Raw genomic sequence first — 21,255 nt, 5'->3', positions numbered from 1 at the left:
TGTCCACTGGCCCAACCCAGCCCTGCAGGAATGCAGCCTCTTTCTCCCTCTGCAGTCCATGGCTCTTTATTTCAGACAAATTGGTTTAGATAGCTTGGGGGAGCCCCAGCTGTGTTTCAGCTTATTGGTTCTTCTCTAATACCTGAATATGGCTAAAATTGTGTAGCTGCTCTGTCTTCTGTCTGCCCTGGGGCAAGGGCTGCTCTTCCTTAGAGCCCTGGGAATCTGAGCCTGCTCCTGGCACCGAGGAATGAGAAAAGTCGGTGTCCGACGAGTCTGGACAGTGGGGTAGGAAATGTGGTCTCTCTTTTTACAGGATCCGTTCGGGGGAATGTGAACGGGCAGGGGAGGCAGCGTGACCCCGGCACTTGGGATCGGAGCGATCGAGGCTCGGACAGGACACCCCCCCCCCCCGCCCTCTGTGAGCTGCCCCCCGAAGCGGGTGTGGGGGGATGTTCGCACCGGCCTCGGGAGGCAGAGCCCGCAACCCCTTCCAAAAACAAGAGGGCACGGCACGAGCCTCGTAGAAGAGAAAGGCTAACCCCGCAGCGAGGGGACATCAGAGGGCCGGTCGTTCCTCGCCGCAGGGCGGGGACAGGGCCACCTTCCCTGCGAGTGTCGCTGGCGGGGCCGCAGGCTCCTCCCGCCGCCGCCGGGGCCCGGCCGGGACCCCGCGGGCGGGGCCGCTCCGGTTCCTGGCTTCCTGCGCTCCTCTCCTCCCGCCGGCTGCTGCCGCCCGGTGCCTGCGCTCCGCTCCCCCAGGTACGGCTGTGCTGCCCGGAGCCCCGTGTGGGGCTGCCCGGGGCTCTCGCTCGCTGCTGCCGGCGCCTCGGGACGCGCGGGGTTCGGCCGCAGCTCCGCCGCCGCCCGCAGCGTGCTGGGGCTGGGGGTCGCGCTGCCGGGGAGCGGCTGCGGCGAGGAGAGACCCCCGTAGCTCCGTAGGAGACGCCCGGTGCGCTGCCGGTGAAACCCGGGGCGCGTCCCGCCGTCCTTCCCGAGCGCCGCTGTGGCTGCGGGGCGGTTCGGGGGTCATCGTTAGTTCCTCTGGGGCCAGAGCTCAGGGTGATGTCCCTCCGGGCTGTGTCACCGCCCGGTCCCAGCTTCTCGGCGGAGCTGTGCTCGGGTAGTGCAGAGGCGGTGAGAGGAATCGTCTGTGAGCCCTTGGAGACAGCCGTCCCCTCCCAAGGTTTCGGCAGTTCCCGTCAGGGGTGCGACTGCTGCCCATCCCTCGGCCGAGCCTCCAGCCCCGAGCTCGGTCCCCTGCGCTCCCTCCTCCTGCTCGCGGGGCCAGCGCAAACCACGCAGGTGGCCGCATTCCTGTTTTGCTTTGGATTTCCATTCATCTGTTGGGACTGAGGCGTGCTCGGCCGTGTTCGGGCGCTGCGGACTGCGGGGCTGGGAGCCGGGATTGCCCAGATGCTGCCCGAGAAGTCCCCGCTGTGAGCGGTGGGCGCTGCGGAGCGCGGCTGCTGCAGCCGGTGGAACGAGGCTCCGACTGAGCGGGATGTGAGCGTGGATGCACCAGGAAAACTGGCCCGAGGAAAAAAAAGAGTATTTTGATAATTTTGTGACTTGGCAGCGTGAAACAGTAAAAGATTAGTCATTTCCATACCCCAGCTACACTTTGTAAATGTGCAAATCCTTGTAATTATTACTCAGGCCAGCTTAACTTCAAGGAGTATCTGCACTCCTTCTCAGAGCTTGTATGTATTGACGTATTTTCAAAAATGAGCTTGGCTCCAAACTGCTGTGTGAGGAAGTTTCCTTGGGTGATATGGCTGTTGCATCTGAAGGTCTATTTTTACTCTGAAGAGTAAGCTTTTGGGGCTCAACAAGATTTACTGCTGTGTAAACTAAGCCGTGGCTTTGTTTGAGGCTGAAGGCTCGATCTGTTCCTTTCAGAAGCACTGATGAGAATCGTAAGCATTTGCTGCTTCATTTGTTTTATTGCTGGATCTTGTTTCAGTCCTGAGATGGGAAATTAAGATTTTGTTTTGGTTAGCTGGAGTGAAGGAGCTGGGTGTGCAGTCGGGGTAACATGACAGACCCAGTTCCCAGTAATTCTCTTTTCTCCAACATCTTTCTTATGATTCCTCCCTTTTCTGCTTCAATACTATATATATATATATATATATTTTTTTTTTTTTTTTTTTTTTTTTTTTTAATTTCAAGAAGTAAAGTTAGTTAGTAGGTGTTTCCAAAGTAAGATCTGAGAAAATGTTCAGTGAACATGCAGATGCCCTGGAGAATGCTCTGGGCTGGACCCAGTCCAGATCTTGCTGCACTCTTACTCCCTCATTTTGTACTTTTAAGGCTTTGTGCTTCCAGCAAGGAATAAAGTTGTATGCCACAGGGATGTCAGCATCAAAAACAAGCACATAAAGGTGCATTGCATGTGAATGCTTAAGAAGTATAGCGGCAATTGTATCTTACAGAGAGTGTTCAGGCTCTCTCACGTGTCAGTAAACTCTACAGAGTTCTACACTTCAGTATTCCCAGACATGTCAGGAGACACTGGAAAATTCCTGTGCTCTCTGCTAATGGACAGACCTGTCCCTTTGCAGTGAGAGAGGAAAACCAGTCACTGCAGCCAGCACCAAGCCAGAAATCAGGTTTGCTCTTTTGTTCACAGTTCATATCTGAAAAAAAATCTGGAAAACCTGCATGGAAACTATACCTTGATTTTTACATTTAATCTTTTTGTTAAAAATATCAGAATGGTATGATATTTTCCACAAATGAAAGACTTGTGGAACTGCTTAAATCAAAAGGCTGATGCTTTGAATTTCTTCTTCTGTAGAATTTACCCTGTCACATGACTTCAGTAGTCAAAAATGCCTTTTGATTTTATCTAGTATGTTCATTTATTTTGGATATTGGCCTCACTACTGCTAGTCACCCCTGAAGCTACAAAATTCATGCTGGATGATACAGCAAACGTGAGCCGGATTCTTGGATCTTTGGGTCTGCTGGTCTGTTCTTACCCTTCCTGTAGTGAGCAGCAGTCCTGATCTGAGTTACAAGGGTTACGTGTTACTGGTTTCTCCAGTGAGCTCCATTACAATGTGCTTTTCCCTGTTAGTCTTGTCCTCAGAGCAGTGAACCTCCAGTGAGACATTCACAAGACATTCGAGTGATGATGAACTTTTGCTTCCTGCCTTCTGCAGGATGCACCAGCAGGACATTGCCAAGGTCTGGCAGGACTGACCCACAGCAGCGCTGTACCAGAGGAGCAGAACACAGAGGAGTGGAGAGTGCTGAGCCTGGGCTGAGCACACCATGGGGGCAAACACCTCCAGCAAGTCACCGCCCTTTGATGGGAATGAGGATGGTAAGAACTTTTCCCGGTTGTTGTGTGGGACTGCAGAGCTCTGCAGCGCAGACTGACCGCGAGGGTGCCAGCCAGTGCCCGTGCTGAGGCTGCAGAGCCTGGCTCAGCAGCAGCAGCAGCAGTGTGCCCGTGGTCCCTACAGAGCTGTGGCCTGATGGTGGGGTCTTTTTGCTTCCCCTCCCAGCAGCTCTGAAAGCAAGATTGTCAGCAGAGGTTTGGTGTTGAGGTGTCCCTGAGACACTGCCAGGCACCTCGAAGGCAGGGACAGAATTCTGCTGCTCTGGAGGCTGGAGAGGTCTGTTCTGGAGGTCCCAGCATAGGGAGGACTGGTAGGAAATATGGTGGGAAAGTGGCTGGAGCAATGGATGTTCCCGTGGGTGCTTCTGGTGGCTGCCCGGCTGGGCAAGGCTGCCTGCAGGCACTGGGACGCCAAGCCTGCAGGTTGGGTTGGCTGGAAAAGGAGTTGGAAAAGTACTGCTGGGAGCAGTATTGGAGACCAGGGTCCCTGTGCTGCCAAGACTACAGAGACAGTCATTAAAAGATTGCTCCATAAATATATTTGCTGTTGTATGAGTCAGCTTGCTGACTGCCACATGGGCTTTCACCTAGGTACAACAACAGCATGCATATGTAGATAAATACAGATATATAGTAACGAACATAAAATATATGAGGAGCTGGATACCCCATCAGCCGCTGTTCTGATGTTCCATGTGGTGCCCCTGCCAGTCTGCAGATGCTCAGCTAAACCAGCTCCAGTTTCCAAATTATTAGTGCAACTGCTTGCAGTTTTTCTTTGTTTGTCATATTTTTTCTATTTCTGTAGCGCAAAAGAAATCTGTGCTGTGAAGTTTTCCTGAAGATTTTATTCCTGGTGCATCTAAATGCTCAGTATTGGCATCTGCCATAAACAACCACAACAACTGCTTGCTCAGGATAATGAGCAGTTCTCTTCCTGACCGCCTTCCTCAGGGTTGCTGTGCCCTGGCTGTGGGATTTTCCTGGGAGTGGCTGGTCTCTGCTGGGTCTCTCTCTGGGTTCGGTGTTCATACAGCACCAGCTTCTGTGCCTGAGAAACACAGTGCCAGGAAGGGCCCTGTCCTGCCCGTCTGTGGTTCACTGTTGGTTTGTTCGGTTTCAGTGGGCCACCCTTGCATGCAGACAAGTGCAGTTCTATTCCATGGCCCTGCATGTATTTAAAGAGTGGTAGAGCATTTTTTCTCTAATTAGTAATGTTTTGCTATACTGAGGGGAGAGAAACCCAGCTGAAACAGAGATGTCCCCTAGGGAATTTTCCATTATCTTGCAAATTGTTGACCAGAGGCTATATCACCTTAGATGTCACAATCTCATCCTCATTCTGATTTCAATTAAAATTGTAATTAATTAAGAGCTTCTGTGTACAGTAGGAAACAACACAGTGCTCCATGGCACGGGCACGTCCCACCCCCAGGCTGCAGGTGGTGGGCAGCAGTCCCATCTCTGCAGCTGTGCCACAAGGAGACTTTTCCTTTGGGACCCGTGAGGGTTGGTGGAACAGCGTGAGTTATTGTAGGTGCTCCAGCGCCAGTCCTAACAATTCTTGTGTATTTTTCCAAATTGCTGTTGCCGTAAATTCACTATTTTCTCTAGCACCATGATTTCTGTTTGAACTCCTTGAAGGGCTCTGTTTACCTTCAGCTGAAGTGGGGTGACAGGATTGTTTTTCTCTCAGCATTTCCTCTGAGCAGACAATTGTGCATAATAAGCAAGTGAAATGAAAAGAAAATACAATAACCAGGCAGAAGATCCAAGGCTACAACATGATCTGGTTCCCGGTGTAGTTAAGATGAGACCATACAAGAAGCCAGATTTTGTTTGTGCTGCTCCTGGGCAGAAGGGTGTGGGTAGTGTCCTGGGGGATGGCAGCCAGATGTTCCCCCCCAGCTGTTTGCCTGATCTGCCATTGACAGAGGCTGACCTGGGGAACTTGCCGTTGCAGCTGAACCGTAGAGGAAAAAAAGCCCTGTTAAACACACCAAGTTTGAACAACACCCAAATCTTCAAAAGGAGCAGAACATTCCTGGGGTATCCCTCATTTTTCTCAGCCCACAGTGAGAAAAAGTAGAAATAACATAATACTGTCAAATATTTGCTCAGCCATTTAATACTGAAATATTGCTCTTTCTTGCAGTTACCTTCGACCATTTTGAGATTTTGCGAGCTATTGGGAAGGGCAGCTTTGGAAAAGTGAGTGTTTTGGGAACTAATCACAGCGTGGGCAGCTGGAGATACAACTGGGTGGAAATGGATGAGCGGGCTCCCATGAGAGTACAGAACCAAAGCCCATGCACTATCAGTGAGCCTTCAACTCCTGGTAATCAGAAAGGAATCAGAGCCCCATTCCTTATCTATTGTGTACCCACAAATCACATGAGATGAGATTAAAATTTAAAAACGATCAGTCAAATTATCTGAATTTCATTAGATTTCTGAATAAGCATTTTCTAATATTTCTCATCAGATCAACACTGAACGTCATGATACATTTTTGATAAAGGACTACAATCAACATGAAATTCTGCAAGGTTTTTTTAGCACATCGTGTAATGTGCTAAATGTTTCTCTGGGAGGCACAGTGTTTGTTATTGAGCGTCAGGTTCATCCCAAACCCCCTAACTATTGTATAAACAAAACCTGTTTTCTTCTGCGCTCTCACAGGCTCTGAGGCTTTCCTTGAAGTCATGTTCTATATTTGGTGACATATGAGAAAGGTTAAAATTCAGAGCCCAGTACCCTTTAAACAAAGCCCAAGACTGACTGTGAACTGAGTGACACTTCTCGGCAGAGTGAGGATCGGGTGCTGGTCCCAGTGTTTGACCTGTAGTTCTGTGGTGGAGGGGGCTTTTCCCAACAGTAACTAGCGTGTGGGAGGGATGGACATGGTGGTCAGTGAATGACATTAAATAAAATGCTGGCTTCTCTGTGATTCCCTGTCTCCCATGTTGTGATGATAAATTCCTTCCTCTCATCTTCTCTCAAAAATTTCCCTTTGGGTGAAATTCTCAAGAGGTTCCCAGGGAGTGTCCAGTTTGCAGCATTGGTGGATGGAGTTGTGCCCTGGCAGTGTGGGCACTGCCAAAGCTGCTGGAAAATGCTCATGTCACTGGGTTTTACCTGCCCAAATTTGCTGACAAATCATCTCTGATTTATCCCTGATTGCTGTCCTAGGTCTGTGTGGTGCAAAAGACTGACACCAAGAAGATGTACGCCATGAAATACATGAACAAACAGAAGTGTGTGGAGCGTAATGAAGTGAGAAATGTTTTCAAGGAGCTGCAGATTATGCAGGGCCTGGAACACCCATTCTTGGTTAATCTGTGGTAAGATGTGGCTCCTTGGCTCACTGGTTGAGTCAGCACAGTCAGTTACAGACACCTTTGAGACCAGGTCCTCTTCATCTTCTTCAAGACTGTCTTGGGAGCAGCTGGTGTGTTCCACTGACTGGGGCTCTTGTTTCAGGGGAATCCTGTTTAGTTAAACAAGCAGTTATCTGCCTTGTGCCCCCAGACAGCACAAGAGAGCTTATTCGTGTCTTCCTTTGCAGCGCTCCCCCAGGCAGGTACTGCCTATTACCATAACCCCACCTGTATTTAAAGGAGCTCTTTGCAACCACCGTCAGCTCCTGGCAGCATGGAATCGATGGCCAGGCAGGGCTCTTTGCTGTCTGTCCCTTGACATTTCTTTCTTCTTAATTTTATTAGGACACCAGTAACATTCCAAGGGGTGTGAGCTCACACACTGCATGATAAAGTGGACCATATCTTGTAATTTCAGTATTCCTCTAGGGTGGTGGGTAATTACATTTATTGGAAATTTGATTTATTTTTAGAATAAAGTAGAAAATATCAATGCTAAACACACATTAAAAAAAAAAAAATAGAAAGACATTGAATATCAAAAATCTTTGAATAATTCTTCCTTTTTGAAATCTCCAGTAACCTGAGCGCAGCTGAGTGAACTCTTGGTCTTTTGCTGCTGTTGCCATTTATAGTTGTTCTCACTGGGGTGTGAATGCTAAAGGTGCAGCTACACTTCCCATATCGTATCTCCAAACTTGTCTTTCCTACTTGAACACAAAGTTGCAGGCAAAGCTCACTCAGCAGCTGAGGACTGACCAGTGTGTGTGTGTGTGTATGAAGAGCTCTGTGCAGAGCAAACTATCCAAGTGTCCCTGCTTCTGTTCTTGCCATGCCATCCTTGGCTCCAGGATGCCTTTAGTGTTCCTGGGGCTTTCCTGCTCTCTGAGTGATGATACACAGACTACAAGCAGTAGTCTGGCTTGTGCTGTTGGTCGTCACGTCGAGCAATCAGTGTGTTGATAAGGAAAAATCCCTGAGGAAAGGGCTCAGAGCTGGTTGTCAGCCCCTCTCAGAGAGACACAGTCCATCAAATGAGGCGACTCACAGAGGACCAGCAGAGAGCAGCTGCAGCCCTGTTGTGCTGAGCACACAGGGTCACAGACAGACTGCTGCCGTGCCAGCAGGCACCTGACAGAGGGACCTCCGGTGCTGGGATCTGCTCCAGGGCTCCTCTGCCTTGCTCCTGGGGCCACCTCCCAGTGGTGCTCGGAGAAGGCAGAATGCCCATCCTGAGTTGTTCATACAGTCTGCTCTGACTCTGTTATGGATCTCAGACTAAATTACTGTCATCACAACTGTGACAATAGTGGGAAACAGAGCATGGGAAGGTCATGAAATTGTAGTTTCCTGAGTGAAAAATTCCAAGAAATGATGAGTATTCCCAGCAGTACCGCACGTTCCTTTATTACCTGTTGTTTTTCAATGCTACCATCCTTGAAGCACGTGTGTGTTGTTTTAGGTACTCATTCCAGGACGAGGAGGATATGTTCATGGTGGTCGACCTGCTGCTTGGAGGGGACCTGCGCTACCATCTCCAACAAAATGTGCGGTTCCGAGAGGGAACTGTGAGACTCTTCATCTGTGAGCTGGTGCTGGCCCTTGACTACTTGCAGAGCAGGCACATCATCCACAGGTCAGCCAGGCCGCAGGCTGTGCTGTGGGCAGGCTTGTTCCTTCTTGATGTGAAACAACAAAGAGAAGCTTAAGTGATAAACAACGTACTCTCCCACGTGTGTTCGCTTTTACGTGAAACACAAGGCTTCCCCAAGACAAGTATTTCATATACAGCAGAGACCATCTGTCCCTCTGGGGTAGCTGTGAAATAGGATATTTGATTGTCCACTGATACGGCAAAAATTTGTCTCTGAGAGGTTTTAATTAGCTGTAGCTCATTAATATCCATCCTGGTCCAGGAAGGGTAGGTGTCAGCTTGGTAGGTGCTCATGCTTGAAGGTGTCTCCCTTTGCCCCTCTCTCTGTATTGGACCAAAATATGAGGACGGGACTCAAATATGGCTTTTTTTTCTGCATGAGATAAATCCCTTTCTAGAAGTGCTGAGAGTTTCTTTTTGGCTACCACAGTTTCTTATGGCCAGTGAAAAAATGCATGAGCTCTTCCCATACCTCTGCAGAATAGCAGAGGAGGCAGAGGTTTCCCCTGGCTGGGCAGCAGGGTTTGGCTCTGGATGCAGAGAAACACAGATTGCCTGCTGGTGTCATGGGCAGCACAAAGCTCGGGGGCCCAAGAGTTTAGCCAAGTTAACAAGCCTGCTGTCAGGGAGGATGAACAGGGAGGGATGATGAGGGTCAGTAACAGCAGGGAGAAGGTTACTTCCTTTAGAAACATCACTCCAGATGAGCACTCGTGTGCAGGGTAAGAATTAAGCATGGAAAGCGTAAAATTGAAACGGTCCTGGTTGTTAGTGGGGAAGCCACACGTGGGTGAGGAGCTGGTGAGGGTGAATCCCTGCTCCTGTCCACAGTGTCCGGCTGCCACGTCCAAGGAATGAGCCCTCGCCTGCCCCTGCAGCCACAAGAGCCCAGAGCTGTTCTGCTCTGCTGCAGTCAGGGCCAGGCTCTGGGGAGAGCTCCCACCTCCTCAGGGTCTCCTCTTTCATGCTGCTTCTTTTGTGCTTCACATGCATGGATCTTTGCCCCAATGTGAATAGGAGTGGGAGAAACTGCAGGCGAGGCTGCAGTGTGCTTTTCACACGGCTGCATGTGCTTAAGGTAAATCAAGTACAAGAAAACGTGTGTGGCAGTAAAATTTGCAAGTTATTTAATTAACACTGTAACCCAGTGGGATAGTATTTGATTGATCAAGTGATTCAGCTGAGCCAATTACACTGCAACAGCTGTAATTTGGAACATCAGGAGACAGGGAAGCAATGGCCTTGTTTGGCTGAATAAAGCTGCGCAGAGGCAGCAAACTCAGTCTGTAATTATTTCCCACCTGATGTAAAAGAAGGGGAAATATTAATAACTTTTAAGTTAGGAAATTATATAACCAGCTTATAAAAAAGAAGCATACAAATGAACAATAACCAGAATTATCTCTGGTCGTTGTTTGCATCTTGAGAATGATCTTACTGTTCGGGTGTAATTCCCGAATAATTCTGTAGGCCAGACAGAGGGAGATCAGGAACAGCCACGCTAGAAATTAAAAAAATAATAGTTAAAAAAAAAACCAAGCACAGTTCCACTGTGCTTAGGGGGAAAATCAACCTGACACTGCCCTGTGCTCTGCTGATGATGCCTGTCCCTATACTCACCTGCATGATGGGATGGCACCGGGAAGATAACCAGTGTTGATAACCCGCTGGAAGTTGTTCCAGTGACAAGATGTCAGAGAATTGTAAGCTATTAGATGACAATTAGATATATTGTGGGGTTTTGATGCCACGTGGCTTGGAGAACTCAAACTGTATCTTAAGGATTGAATTCTTAAAGATAAAATCCTAAATGTGCTCATTTCTTCACCTGGAACTCCTGGGCCTGGTGGGGATCGCCAGCTGGCACAGGGTTACTGCACCTGTTGCCTGCCTCCTGCCTGGGACCTTCTCTCTGGGGCATCAGCTGGCCAGGTGCTCAGTGGGGACTGGTGTAATGAGCTCATTAAAGCCAGGTAATGGCTTGTAAAGTCACTCAGGTGGACACAGTGGCTGTATCAGAATATCAGGTGTACATTTTCTCCCATCAGTCCAAGTGTCTTCCTACAGCATTACTATAGGTATTATTTTGTGGGGTCCTTTTACTCGGGAAAATGAGTGGGTTACTGTGGGTAACCCATTTGTATCTAGAACAAAGATGTTAAAATAATTTAATTTGTACTGAGTGAACAGGGAGCCCGTCTCAATAAGGTACCGAAACAGATCGAAAAGTAACAGGAGGAAAATGACAAAAAATACTAACCTAAGTGTGAGTGAACGTACCTGAGTGCTGCTCACCCGAACCCCTGCAGCCGGTGCAGCGTCCCCACTGCTGCTGCTGTTTGATTTCTCTCTCTCTCACTCCCAATCAAACAGGAACCTCAGAGCTAAGAAGCCCGAGGCTCTGAGGGTGCAGTGCCTGCCAGCGTCCCAGAGCCTGGCCTTCCCTGGGCTGTTTCCTGTCACTTCTCTGGGCTAATGGCTGTCTCTCCTTCTCTGCTTTTTTTTTTTTTTTTCCTCAGAGATATCAAGCCTGACAACATTCTACTGGATGAGCAGGGTAAGTGCCAGCTGCTCTGTGGTCATGCACACGTATGAAAGCAGTCGGAGGCAGGAGATGCGAGCTGTAGTCTCGGTGCTTGCTGGTGCCATCATTTGGTGTTGCTCTCTCCCTCAGCCTAACTGTGGGCAGGATCATCCCTTCCTTTTGTGCTCCATTTGCTGTCTCTTGCTTTTTGAGCACCAGTGTTTTGTGCCTTCAGGGCACTGGGCACCCTGTGATGCTGTGGTGTCTCTGGGGTTGCCTTGGTGTTTTAGCCAACACCTCCTTTGGCTGACTGACTTGGTGGTGTCCCTACAAGGCACTGCAGGGACCTTTTGTTTGGTGCTGCTTGGGGTCAGTAGCCCAGCACACCCAATTTTAACATTTTCTTGGTTCCTGTTTAAAACTTACTCAAAATGCATCATTTGAAGGGCAATGCTTGTGTCACTGCAGGAAATAATGTGTGATGTGCACAAACAGAATTAATTATGGTGCGAGAGATAAGCCTCGTTCATGTATTTTTTTTTTTTCCTTGAGCATTTGGCACGGGGAGGGAGCTCTGAAGATTTGGGGCTGATTGTGTTATAAACATTGCTATCAGTTTTTCTATAGTCTTTCTTGGGCAAAACTCTTGGCTATATCCTTGCATGGCTCTTTAGTCACTTTTTTTTTTCCTGGCAAAGATCTCGCAATGAAGAGTTGTCTGATATTTATTAGTTTGTAACTCATTAGAGAAACATTTTGTTAGCTCTTTTTTTTTTTTATTATTATTATTATTAAATGCAAGTAACTGGCTTATTGTGAGAAATCTTCATTAACAGCTAGAGCAAGGTGCTTGCAGAGAAAAAGTGCAGGGAGGAGGCATACCTGCATGTGCTATGACTTCAGAGGCTGTAGCAGAGATGCTGCAGCTCCCAAGGGAGGCACTGCCCGGCTCTGTGACCGGGTGTGTGTGACCAGGGTTGCCTGGCAGCACCGAGCCCAGGCTTGTTCTGTTTGCATACGACCTCTAATTTCAGAGCACTGGTTGATTATTTATTCAGGAGCTGGCAGCGAAGTTTTGCCTCCAGGTGCTGGAGCCCCTGTCCTGCCTCGCTCAGTCTGTCTGTGTTGCCCCGTGGACAGACTGTGGAGAGCCCTGCCCTCCCTGATGTGTCCCTGATGTGTCCCCTGGCTCCAGGCTGCCCGTCTCACGTGGGGCTGATGGTCACTTCTCACTGTTGGAGGTTTTGGTGACCCATCACCGTTCTCCCAGAACTCTGTGCCCCTCAGACTGGGATGACACGGCTTCCTGAGAGGAGCTGGTGTCACCATGGTCATGGGAACATAGGTCAGCACACCCTGAAGAGGAGAAAAAAAAAAGAGGAAAAGTCTCTGTTCATCTTTGCAGCTTCATTCAGCCCAGGAAGACACAAGCTACTAACTTTTACAATGACACCACAATTCAGGATGAGTTTTGGGTCAATTCTCTGCTCACTGTGATTCTTTAACTCTCTCTTGCAGAGGTTTCAGAGTGTTTTTTTCTGGGGACGTACCCTTGACTCCAGTGTCCCTTTGTCTGTGACTTGTAGTATTCCTTTTCTTCATCCACGGCAGCAAAGGTTTGTCTTTTGAGGCATATAGAAAGCTTTGGACACAAACGGAGTTCATTTTTTTTTTCCCAAACTGACCCTAAAATATAGGAAGACTCAAAACAATCATCACTGAATTACTTTTTGGAGAGCTCTTCTATTTTCTGGTTCCCCAGAGGGAAAGCAAGGGGATATTTGAAACTGGAGCAGCCTGCAAGCTGAAGTATTTTCTATCAGTTCTCCCACCAGATTTTTTTTTACCTGGAAACTCCTTTCCATGGAGTATTTTTCTTTATGTTTCTGATTCAGAGCTATTTCTTGTGTGAAATTAGAGCCAACCCTGTTACACGCTCGCCTCTGTCTTTCAGGACACGTGCACATCACTGATTTCAATATCGCCACGATGCTGACCAAGGACAGCCCTGTCACCACCATCGCTGGCACAAAGCCCTACATGGGTGAGAACCACTGGTAGTTACACGACCTCCAATCACCATCCTGTGGGCTTTGGGGGGGACTGCTGTGGTGGGACACAGGTGGAGACGTTTTTGGTTAGAGTTGGGATTCTTCTCTTCCTGATCCACATCCAAATATACACGGTTTGAAGCGAGGAGCACCCTGGAGAGGGAATGCAGGGTGGGGACAGGAGTCCCTCCCCAGAAATGCCTCAGTGGAGCTGGGGAATGTGCGTGTCCCGCTTCACGGGGGAGACTAAGAGATACTTAGGCCACCTTATGCCCAGATCGAGTGAATGTGCTTACTCTGAGGCGCATTTACTATGAATGGTAGGCAACTCCCATGTCAGTAAAAGGAATTTGTTCTTTTTGGGCTTTGGAGGGCAGAGAGTTTCACGTGGAGAGGACGGTGGTGCTACTGAGTGGCCCTGGTGCAGGGGCATGGCAGCACGGGAAGGGCACGGGTCAGATGTTCTGCGTTGCTCATTTCCACTTGGGATTGCAGCAAGGCAATTTCCCCCCCCCCCCCCCCCCTGTATTTCACAGCACCTGAAATGTTTAGCTCCACAAAACCCACCAGCTACTCCTTCGCCGTGGACTGGTGGTCGCTGGGAGTCACTGCCTACGAGCTGCTCAGAAGCCGGGTATGTGTGTGTGGCTCTGTCCTTGGACACGCTTGGGGAGGGCTAATGCTTTACAGCAGGGATGAGACAGCCAAGCTCTTGAGCTGATGGCACTGTTTCTAAAAGCAGGAGTAGAAGTTTTGTGTTTTGTGCTCATACTTGCTGGCACAGCCGTGGCGAGATGGTGACGCTCGGGCAGCTGCACCGCGAGGGGCAGCGAAGGGAGACCTTGAGGTCCATCTAGTGCTGGCACACGCCAAGCGCGCTGCACCTGCTCCGAGCTCACTATTTACAGCCACTGTTCTCTTAATGCCCTCCTGCCTTCTTCCAAAATAAGGTAAAAAAGTCTGTGAATGAAAACTTTCAAGATGGAAACACTCTACCAGCTTAAGTTCTCTCTCCAGGTAAAGCAGCAGAATTGTTGTAGATGGAAAATAAATAGGGAGGTGACTTCACCGGTGCTGTACACTGCATGTGTCACTGCATCACTGGCGGTACACCGCAGCTGATGCAGGAGGAGTCCCTGGTGCTCCAGCGCACCGTGTGCTCCTCTGCAATGGGCAGAAGGGGCTGTCACCCTGCATCCTGATGTCCACCTGAGGCTGGTCACCCTTCCTGGGACATCCTTTTCTGAGCTGATTTTTATTGCTGGGAGGCGTTTGTCTCCTTTTCTCCGGCAATGTCCCCAACAAGAGGTGAAGAACATTTTACAGGGAGTATCAGGAGTGCTCTAACCACTGCGCAATGTGTCATAGCTTTGTGAGATAAAAACGCTGCAAAGACCAAGCAAATTCCCACTGGCTGATAACTCTGACTTCTGGGGTTTGCTCCTGCCTGTTCTGCTGTTAAATGCCCAGTTATTAGCATAGTTCTTCCTGACATTTCATATTTTCAAATGAGCCACGGTCACACACAGGGAGAGATGTCCCACAGGAGGCTGGGGACTGGACAGTGAGAGAGACTGTGTGAAGCTTCTGTCTAACCAGATTTCCCAAGGAGTTTGAAAAGCAGAGAAATTCAAGTGCTTGTCTTGTGGCGTTTCCCACAGAGGCCGTACCACATTCGGGCCAGCAGCTCCTCGAGCGAAATCGCGCACGTGTTGAAGACGGCTGCGGTGATGTACCCGGCCGCGTGGTCCCCGGGCGTGGTGGAGCTGATCAGGAAGGTGAGGGGGCTGGAGGGTCCCAGTGAGTGCTCCTGCCACCCCCAGCCTCTGCCCTACGTGGGGGGAAGCCCTTGCAGACGGTGCCCAGGCCAGTGTCAGTGCCTTTGAGAGCACACAGAGATAAATGTCAGCCGCAGCAGGTGACGGCTGGCAGCGCTGGCAGCTGCTGCTGCACCTGCTTGGGAGGACACCGGCAGCCTTGGCTTCCGGAGTTTCTCCACCGCTTTGCATTCTGGAATTAACTGACTTAGAAGCAGCTACTGATATACGTGTCAATAAATTTAGCCCAAAAATTAACATTTTTTTAATCCTCAAGAAACATTTTTTCCCAGTAATGGAAAGAAGCGTGGACACTGTTGTAATCCTTTGATGCCGCGTAGTTTATGCACCGCTGCATTTTTTTTTTCAATAAAGCCGTTATAAAAATTGCTTCAAAATCATTACTGAAATAATTTTGAAGCTGAAAATGCCATTTGAAATGAAGCCATCCCTTCAATAAACGAGGCTATGGCTTAACAGTGGCAGCAAAACTGAGCACTTAGCCTCTGCAGAGCAGCACCAGCAGCAAATTTTAGGGAAGCATGTAAATAGTTTTTTCATTTCAAATAAGTGTGGGCAATGAAGTAGCACTTAATGTAGCTTTCAGCTGTTTTTTGTTCCCAATAATGTATCTATGTATTCTGTCATTTCTGATGAAATAGACGGTCAAACATTTTAACAAAAAGAGGCTGTCAATTCGTTGATGAGACAGAATCATGGTGCATTTTCCAGGAAGAAAATTGCAGGACATCTCCATTTGCTGAAAATTCAATGAAGCCAGTATTTCATTAAGCCTAACAGTAATACAGGAATATTTGTTGCAGATGTCCTATGTGTTGTTACGCCGGCAGTTTTTTCCTGGACCACAGCAGGCCGCAAGCCATGGAGGCTCCCTTGTGAATAAATAATACAATGTCACAATTATTTAAATTTCCCAGCACTCCTTTGCATCTGGTTTAACAGCTGTATGTATTATATATATGAAGCCAACTGCGGCCCCTTCCTGGCTCAGCCATCCCCCGTGGATTTCTGTATTTATTACCGGCCCAGGCAGGTGTTTGTCCTCGCTGGGGCTGGCGTCAGGCTGGAGTCCAGAGCTCTGCAGGGGGAGCTGGGGACAGTGCTGGTGGCTGGCTGCACGCCAGCACGAGGAGGGCTGGGTGGGTCACCTTGCCAGTACCTGCCCCAAAGGGTTTGGATCATCTGGTTTTCCTGCTGGGTTTTAGGTGTGCATGGTGTCAGGAGCTTCTGCAACGTATAATCTTTAACAGAGACAAGTTCAACTCTTTCCTGCCACAGGATCCCTACAGCAATGTTAAAAAAATTATGAAAACAAGCAGTGTGAAGGCATACTTTCACACTGGAATAAGAATATTACTTTAGTAGAGCGAGAAAAGAGGATGTTTTACTGATCCAGTATTAAAAGGAGAACGCAAACACCTGAGTGGAACTCCCCGTTCCAAACAAATGCTTATTTTTAACGTTGGACAGATTGTTTAATGCCACTGCACTGTCTCATTGTCTGCTCCTACAGTGGGGATAAAAGTAATCTGTAAAAACAGAAATAAACAGAGGCAGAGCCTGTGAGCCTGTGGCATCCCCTGGTGAAGGGACTCCGAGCCAGAGCAGGAGAGGCACGGGTCCAAATGCCAGGGCTGACGCGGTGTCCCTGCACCATGCGTCCTCAGCTGTGCTCCACAGAATGCGGGCCCCGTGGGGATGGTCTCATCTCTTCCCTTTAATTCTTGCTGCAGTTGCTGGAGCTGAACCCTGAGAAACGTTTTTCTCAGCTGAAGGACATCCAGTCCTTCCCGTATCTGTCTGATGTGAACTGGGATGCTGTTCTCCAGAAAAGAATAATACCAGAATTCATTCCCATGGTAAGGCTATTTGAGTGTAAACGTTCCTGACACCCAGCACTGGGACATGGGATGTTCTGACAAATTTCCACTGAAGCATCAGGCGTCACAAGAGGAAAAGAGAGACCAGGGCAGAGCTGTCTCTTCCCCAGAGTGTGTAGCAAAGAGTAATGGAGGGAGACCATAGCATAGGTGCCCCAAAACAGATGCGCCCTGTTTGTAACGTTCCTGGAATTTCTGGGTGCAGAACTGCAGCTGAGTGTTACAGCCCACAGGGCTGTGCATCTGTGTGGGATGGACAGTGCCTGTGAGCCCTCTTGTAGCTGACACCTGCTCTGAGCAATGCTGCTCCCCACAGCCAAAAACCCGGTGCACCAGGACAGGCTCAGCAGCAGCCTGGAGATCACCCACCATCTTCTGGGAATTGTTTTCTCCCGTAACGCCTCCCCCAACAAGCTCATTGATAACAATAACAGCAAATAGTGCAAACACTAGATTAGTGTTTCTGGGCCTTTTTAAATTAAATTAAAACAGCACACAAGTAACATAACCCTTGTGGAGAATAGTCCAACTGCTCCAAATGGTTTTCAGCAGAAGTTGGGCTAAACTATGAATATTTGTTAATCGTACATCTGCTCTTGCTGCTGGGTTTCTCTGTGGCGGGTACAACTCTGTACTGATTGAAGACCGGTTCCACCGGGTTGTTGTGCTACTCTCAGAAAGGCACAACCCAACCAGGATCCTCATCCTCATTGCCACTCCAAAGCAGCCAAAGGGCAGAGTAGAAGCAGGAGTGCAAAAGGAGCCACTGAGACACCTTGAATATAGCCCCTAGCTGAAGGGAGCGATAAAGTATATGAGGAGTATATAGCCAGTGCTCTTGGCTGCATGTGCAATAATAATTAGTGCATTTTTTTTACAAAATTCAGCTCCCAGATGCAGTCCAGGTTATAAGAGAGACTCCTTAGGCTCTTATCACATACGGCCACCTCTCTCTTCCTTCCAGAAAGGCAGACTGAACTGTGACCCAGCCTTTGAACTGGAAGAAATGATCCTGGAATCCAAACCACTTCACAAAAAAAAAAAGCGCTTGGCTAAGAAGGAGAAAGACACAAGCAAAAGCAATTCATCCCAGGTAAGAGCAAGTTGAGTACAGGCGTGTGGTCAAGGAGGTCTTTAATTTTTCAATGATTGCCATCTAGCAGGACCACAGAAAACTGAACAGAGTATTTTTTTCCCTTGTGACCAACTTTATTCCTGAAACTCTCCCCCATCTTCCCTGTGGTGAAAGGCAGAATGTGTACTCACTGGCTTACTGCAAGAGAAGAGCCCTGATGCCTTTCTCCCCACTGCAGGGCCAAAGATGCTCTGTGCCCAAACATATTGCCATGTCTCATTGAAACTGTCCTTGTAATTTCTCTTTTCCGTGTCACCTGGGAATGTATTTCTTATTCTCTTTTATTTTTCCGGCCAAAAGGCCAGCCGCTTCCAGAAGCACCTGGAAATGCTCCAGAGGGACTTCATTGTTTTCAACAGAGAAAAGTAAGTTTTGATCCAGAGGTAACAGAAGAGTCACTGACCCTTGCCAATGCCTTTGACAGTTTTTGGGGGCCCAGGGCTGGGGGAGCTGGGGGGGGGTGCCCTGGGGGCCCTGTGTTAGAGGAGCTTGGGGCACTCAGGGCTGGAGGAACCGTGGAGTGGGGGGCAGCTCATGCCAGGCAGTGGGGAGCTTCAAGGCAGCTGTGCCTCTGTGGGATCTTGGAAGAAGAAGAAGCCTGGGCTTTCCCTCACAGCTCAATCATCCTTTTCTATCCCCAAGGGTAAGACCCCACCACGACAACATCCAAGAGACCATGACAAAAACTGGAGGCCCACACAGGGAAGACAATCAGAACAACAACCTCTGAGAACAGCTCAGACCCTGCAGGGGACTTCCTCATGGGCCTGGGGCTCACCCACTCACGCACCTTCACAATGTCAGGCCATGGACTTGTCTTCTGCTGCTGGGACCCTGCCAGTAGCCCAGGGCACAGAGGAGAGCTGGGGCATCCACTCCCTCAGCTTTCCACCCCACAGCATGGAGGGAGAGGCTGTGGGGGCTGCCTTGCGATTTGCCGCACTTGGTTAGATTCAGATCCTATTATCTTGCCTTTCCTGGGGGCAGAACGGGACCACAAGACGACACATAAGACAGTGTCCACCATTCTGGCTCGGCTGGCAGGTGCCACAGCCCTTGGTGTCACCACCATGCAGGCAAGTGCAGCAGTGTGCCGAGAGCTGCGTTGTGCTGAGGGTGCCCACCAGGGCCGCTGCCCTGCCACGCCTCAGGGCTCTGCACAAGTTGGCATTCCCGCATGGATGGGCTCATGGCTGGCTGCCCCGGGGGAAGAGGTGGCTCCCAGATGCAGAGCTTTCACCAACCAACACGTTGTGACAAAAGTGGCCTTTGCTTACGGCTCCTTGGCGGGAGCTCCTGCAGACATTCTGAGGGTGGGCACAGGAGGCCAGGGACGAGCTCCTTCCTTAGCTGGGAGGGGGCAGCAAAAGTTTCCCCGCCCATTTAGCTCTCTCTCCATGGGCTGGCGTGGTGGGTGGTCAGTGTGCAGACAGATGTGGACACCAAGCATAACAACCAGGTGCTGGTGAGTCCAGATGCTTTACTGGTCAAAGCCTGAAAAATACATTCACCACGATACTAAACTGCTGCAGCTCACTGAATCGGATGGGGTTTGGCTTCCAAAACCAGAGGGGAATTTGAATGTGTATTTTGAATCTCTCTGCCACTGAAATCACGCTTGATTTAAGCAGGGACTGTCTTCAGGAACAACTGCACTGCTGGTGTGGTCTTGCCAAGACTGAGATTGGCCAAAGCATTGCTACTGCGGTAATGCTGAGAATGACGCTATTATTTAAATGCTTTGACAGGCCTGAAGTTTCACCTCCTTATTTGACATTTTTCCCATTCTTAGCAATGTAGTGAATGCATGACGAAGTCTTTGCCTCCCATTAACCCAGAGGTAAGCGCCCTCTCTGTGCCATGTGTCTCTGCAGTGGTTGGCAGCGGGAGTCCCCGCATCGAGCAGTGCAGTTTGTGCCTAAAAACAAGCTGTAGTTTGGCGTCTTCCATGTTCTGGCCCCTCCTGCAGCGGTGGGGGTGGGTGTCCCACCGCTGGCTGCTCCCCAGCCGGCTGCCAGCCCTGCAGGGCCCCTCCCAGGGTGCCAGGGCGAGGGGAAGGGGCTGGCACCACGGCTGCAGCACGTTCCCTGCTCCATGTGCTGCAGCCTCGCCACCTGTGCGCACAGCCACCAGGAAAGGCCACCCTGTTCCGCCCAGGGAGCTGTAAAGCTGGAGCAGAATTAGTTCATCAGTAGGCGGGTATTGGAGTCTTCAATGAGTGCCACTGTCATAGGAAAGTCACCTTTTCCTGCCCAGTCACAACACTCCTTTCCCCGCTCCATCAGATGGTGCCCCAATTAATGGCACAGTGTGCTTGCTCTCCCCTTCCCCTGCCATGCTGGCTTTCAAGCAATGGGACTTTGAGTGGGGTGGGGACTCCATGCCTCTCTGCCTTTGACTCATCATTCCCAGGAAGGCTACCCAAAGCACCTCCTGCATTCTCCATTGGTCCTCTCTGCTCTCTGCCCAGTCTGCCGTGGGACGGTGCTGACAGCTGTCCCTGGCTCCTGCACAGCACATGCCACCGTTGCCTTGCTCTGGTGCAGGTAGAGGTTCAGATACCGTAAGTGCATTTATCTGGAACACCAGCTCTGCTCCTCACTAGGGAAAAATCTGCTGCTGCTGCTGCTGCTGCAGAAATACCTCTCCACTGGCTGGCCAGAAAAGCCCCAAAACAACTGATGTACTCAAATGGAAAGAACACTGCATATTTAAAAATTCCCCAAAAATTCTACAACCACCTCTCCATTCCTCTGTAGCAGAGGCACAATCTCAGCTTAACCTCTACCAGGCAACAGGAAAAAAGCCTTAATTTATTGATGGAAGAACTTCACAAAGCTTGTAAGGACAGCCTTCCTCACTCTGGCACAACTTAAGGACTGTGGCAGGGACAGCTTGTCCTGCCCGAGTTGCAGACATGCAAAAATAAGTATTTCAAGGTCAAACACTGAAGAACAGGGAGAAAAGTGTATTTGTTTAGCATACCTGAAGCTGACCTTTAATTTTTGCAATCTTTAAAAAACAATCACTTTCTTTTGCATGCTTTGCAAGCTTTAAAGGGCAGCACCCCTCAGTCTAACCCAGGCAATGCCTGACGGAAGGGGAACATTTCACTGACAGGCATCCACCACGGAAAACAGCCTCCAAGGCTGTCCAGCCAGGATGATCTCAAAGCTGTGCCCAGGCAGTGCCATGTGGAGCCAGTCCCTGTCAACCCACAGAAGACAGGCACAGTTCTTGCCAGGCAGCCACAGCCCACGGGGGGGCCAGGCCAGGCTCAGAGACTGCATGGACAAACCGAACCGGCTTTTACAAACACTTGCATTGTGCTGTTTTGCCAATACCTTTACCTGAAAAGCTACACCGACACCCTGACGCGTAGCAGTGAGCACTGCATGGTGTTGCCCTGACAGGCTGTTGCTGCAGCCCCCTCCAGCCCCAACA

The 21,255-nt window shown here is 49.6% G+C and overlaps 1 protein-coding gene across 1 annotated transcript; it reads left to right on the top strand.

Moving 5' to 3' along the window:
* The first annotated feature begins 653 nt into the window (after positions 1-653).
* Positions 654-19,763, top strand: STK32A (serine/threonine kinase 32A). Its single transcript, XM_005523718.2, has 13 exons — positions 654-762; positions 3,168-3,331; positions 5,505-5,560; positions 6,542-6,693; positions 8,192-8,365; positions 10,903-10,940; positions 12,862-12,951; positions 13,495-13,592; positions 14,620-14,736; positions 16,530-16,655; positions 17,641-17,769; positions 18,112-18,176; positions 18,454-19,763. Exons 2-13 carry the CDS (start codon positions 3,280-3,282, stop codon positions 18,539-18,541), a joined length of 1,185 nt encoding a protein of 394 aa, XP_005523775.2. The 5' UTR covers positions 654-762; positions 3,168-3,279; the 3' UTR covers positions 18,542-19,763.
* Positions 19,764-21,255: the final 1,492 nt, after the last annotated feature.

This window comes from Pseudopodoces humilis, chromosome 17 (assembly GCF_049639895.1).
Source record: "Pseudopodoces humilis isolate 2021_Gansu_Grassland_sample_001 chromosome 17, ASM4963989v1, whole genome shotgun sequence".
NCBI lineage: Eukaryota > Metazoa > Chordata > Aves > Passeriformes > Paridae > Pseudopodoces > Pseudopodoces humilis.
Note: the sequence above shows the minus strand (reverse complement) of the source record. Positions and strands in the feature narration are given on the sequence as shown.

Excerpts from the sequence above, each read along its gene's own strand:
- STK32A (XM_005523718.2), top strand. The coding sequence starts at position 3,280 with ATGGGGGCAAACACCTCCAGCAAGTCACCGCCCTTTGATGGGAATGAG. Across the intron at positions 3,332-5,504 it reads CTTTGATGGGAATGAGGATG|TTACCTTCGACCATTTTGAG; the intron begins GTAAGAACTTTT and ends TCTTTCTTGCAG. Across the intron at positions 16,656-17,640 it reads TACCAGAATTCATTCCCATG|AAAGGCAGACTGAACTGTGA; the intron begins GTAAGGCTATTT and ends TCTTCCTTCCAG.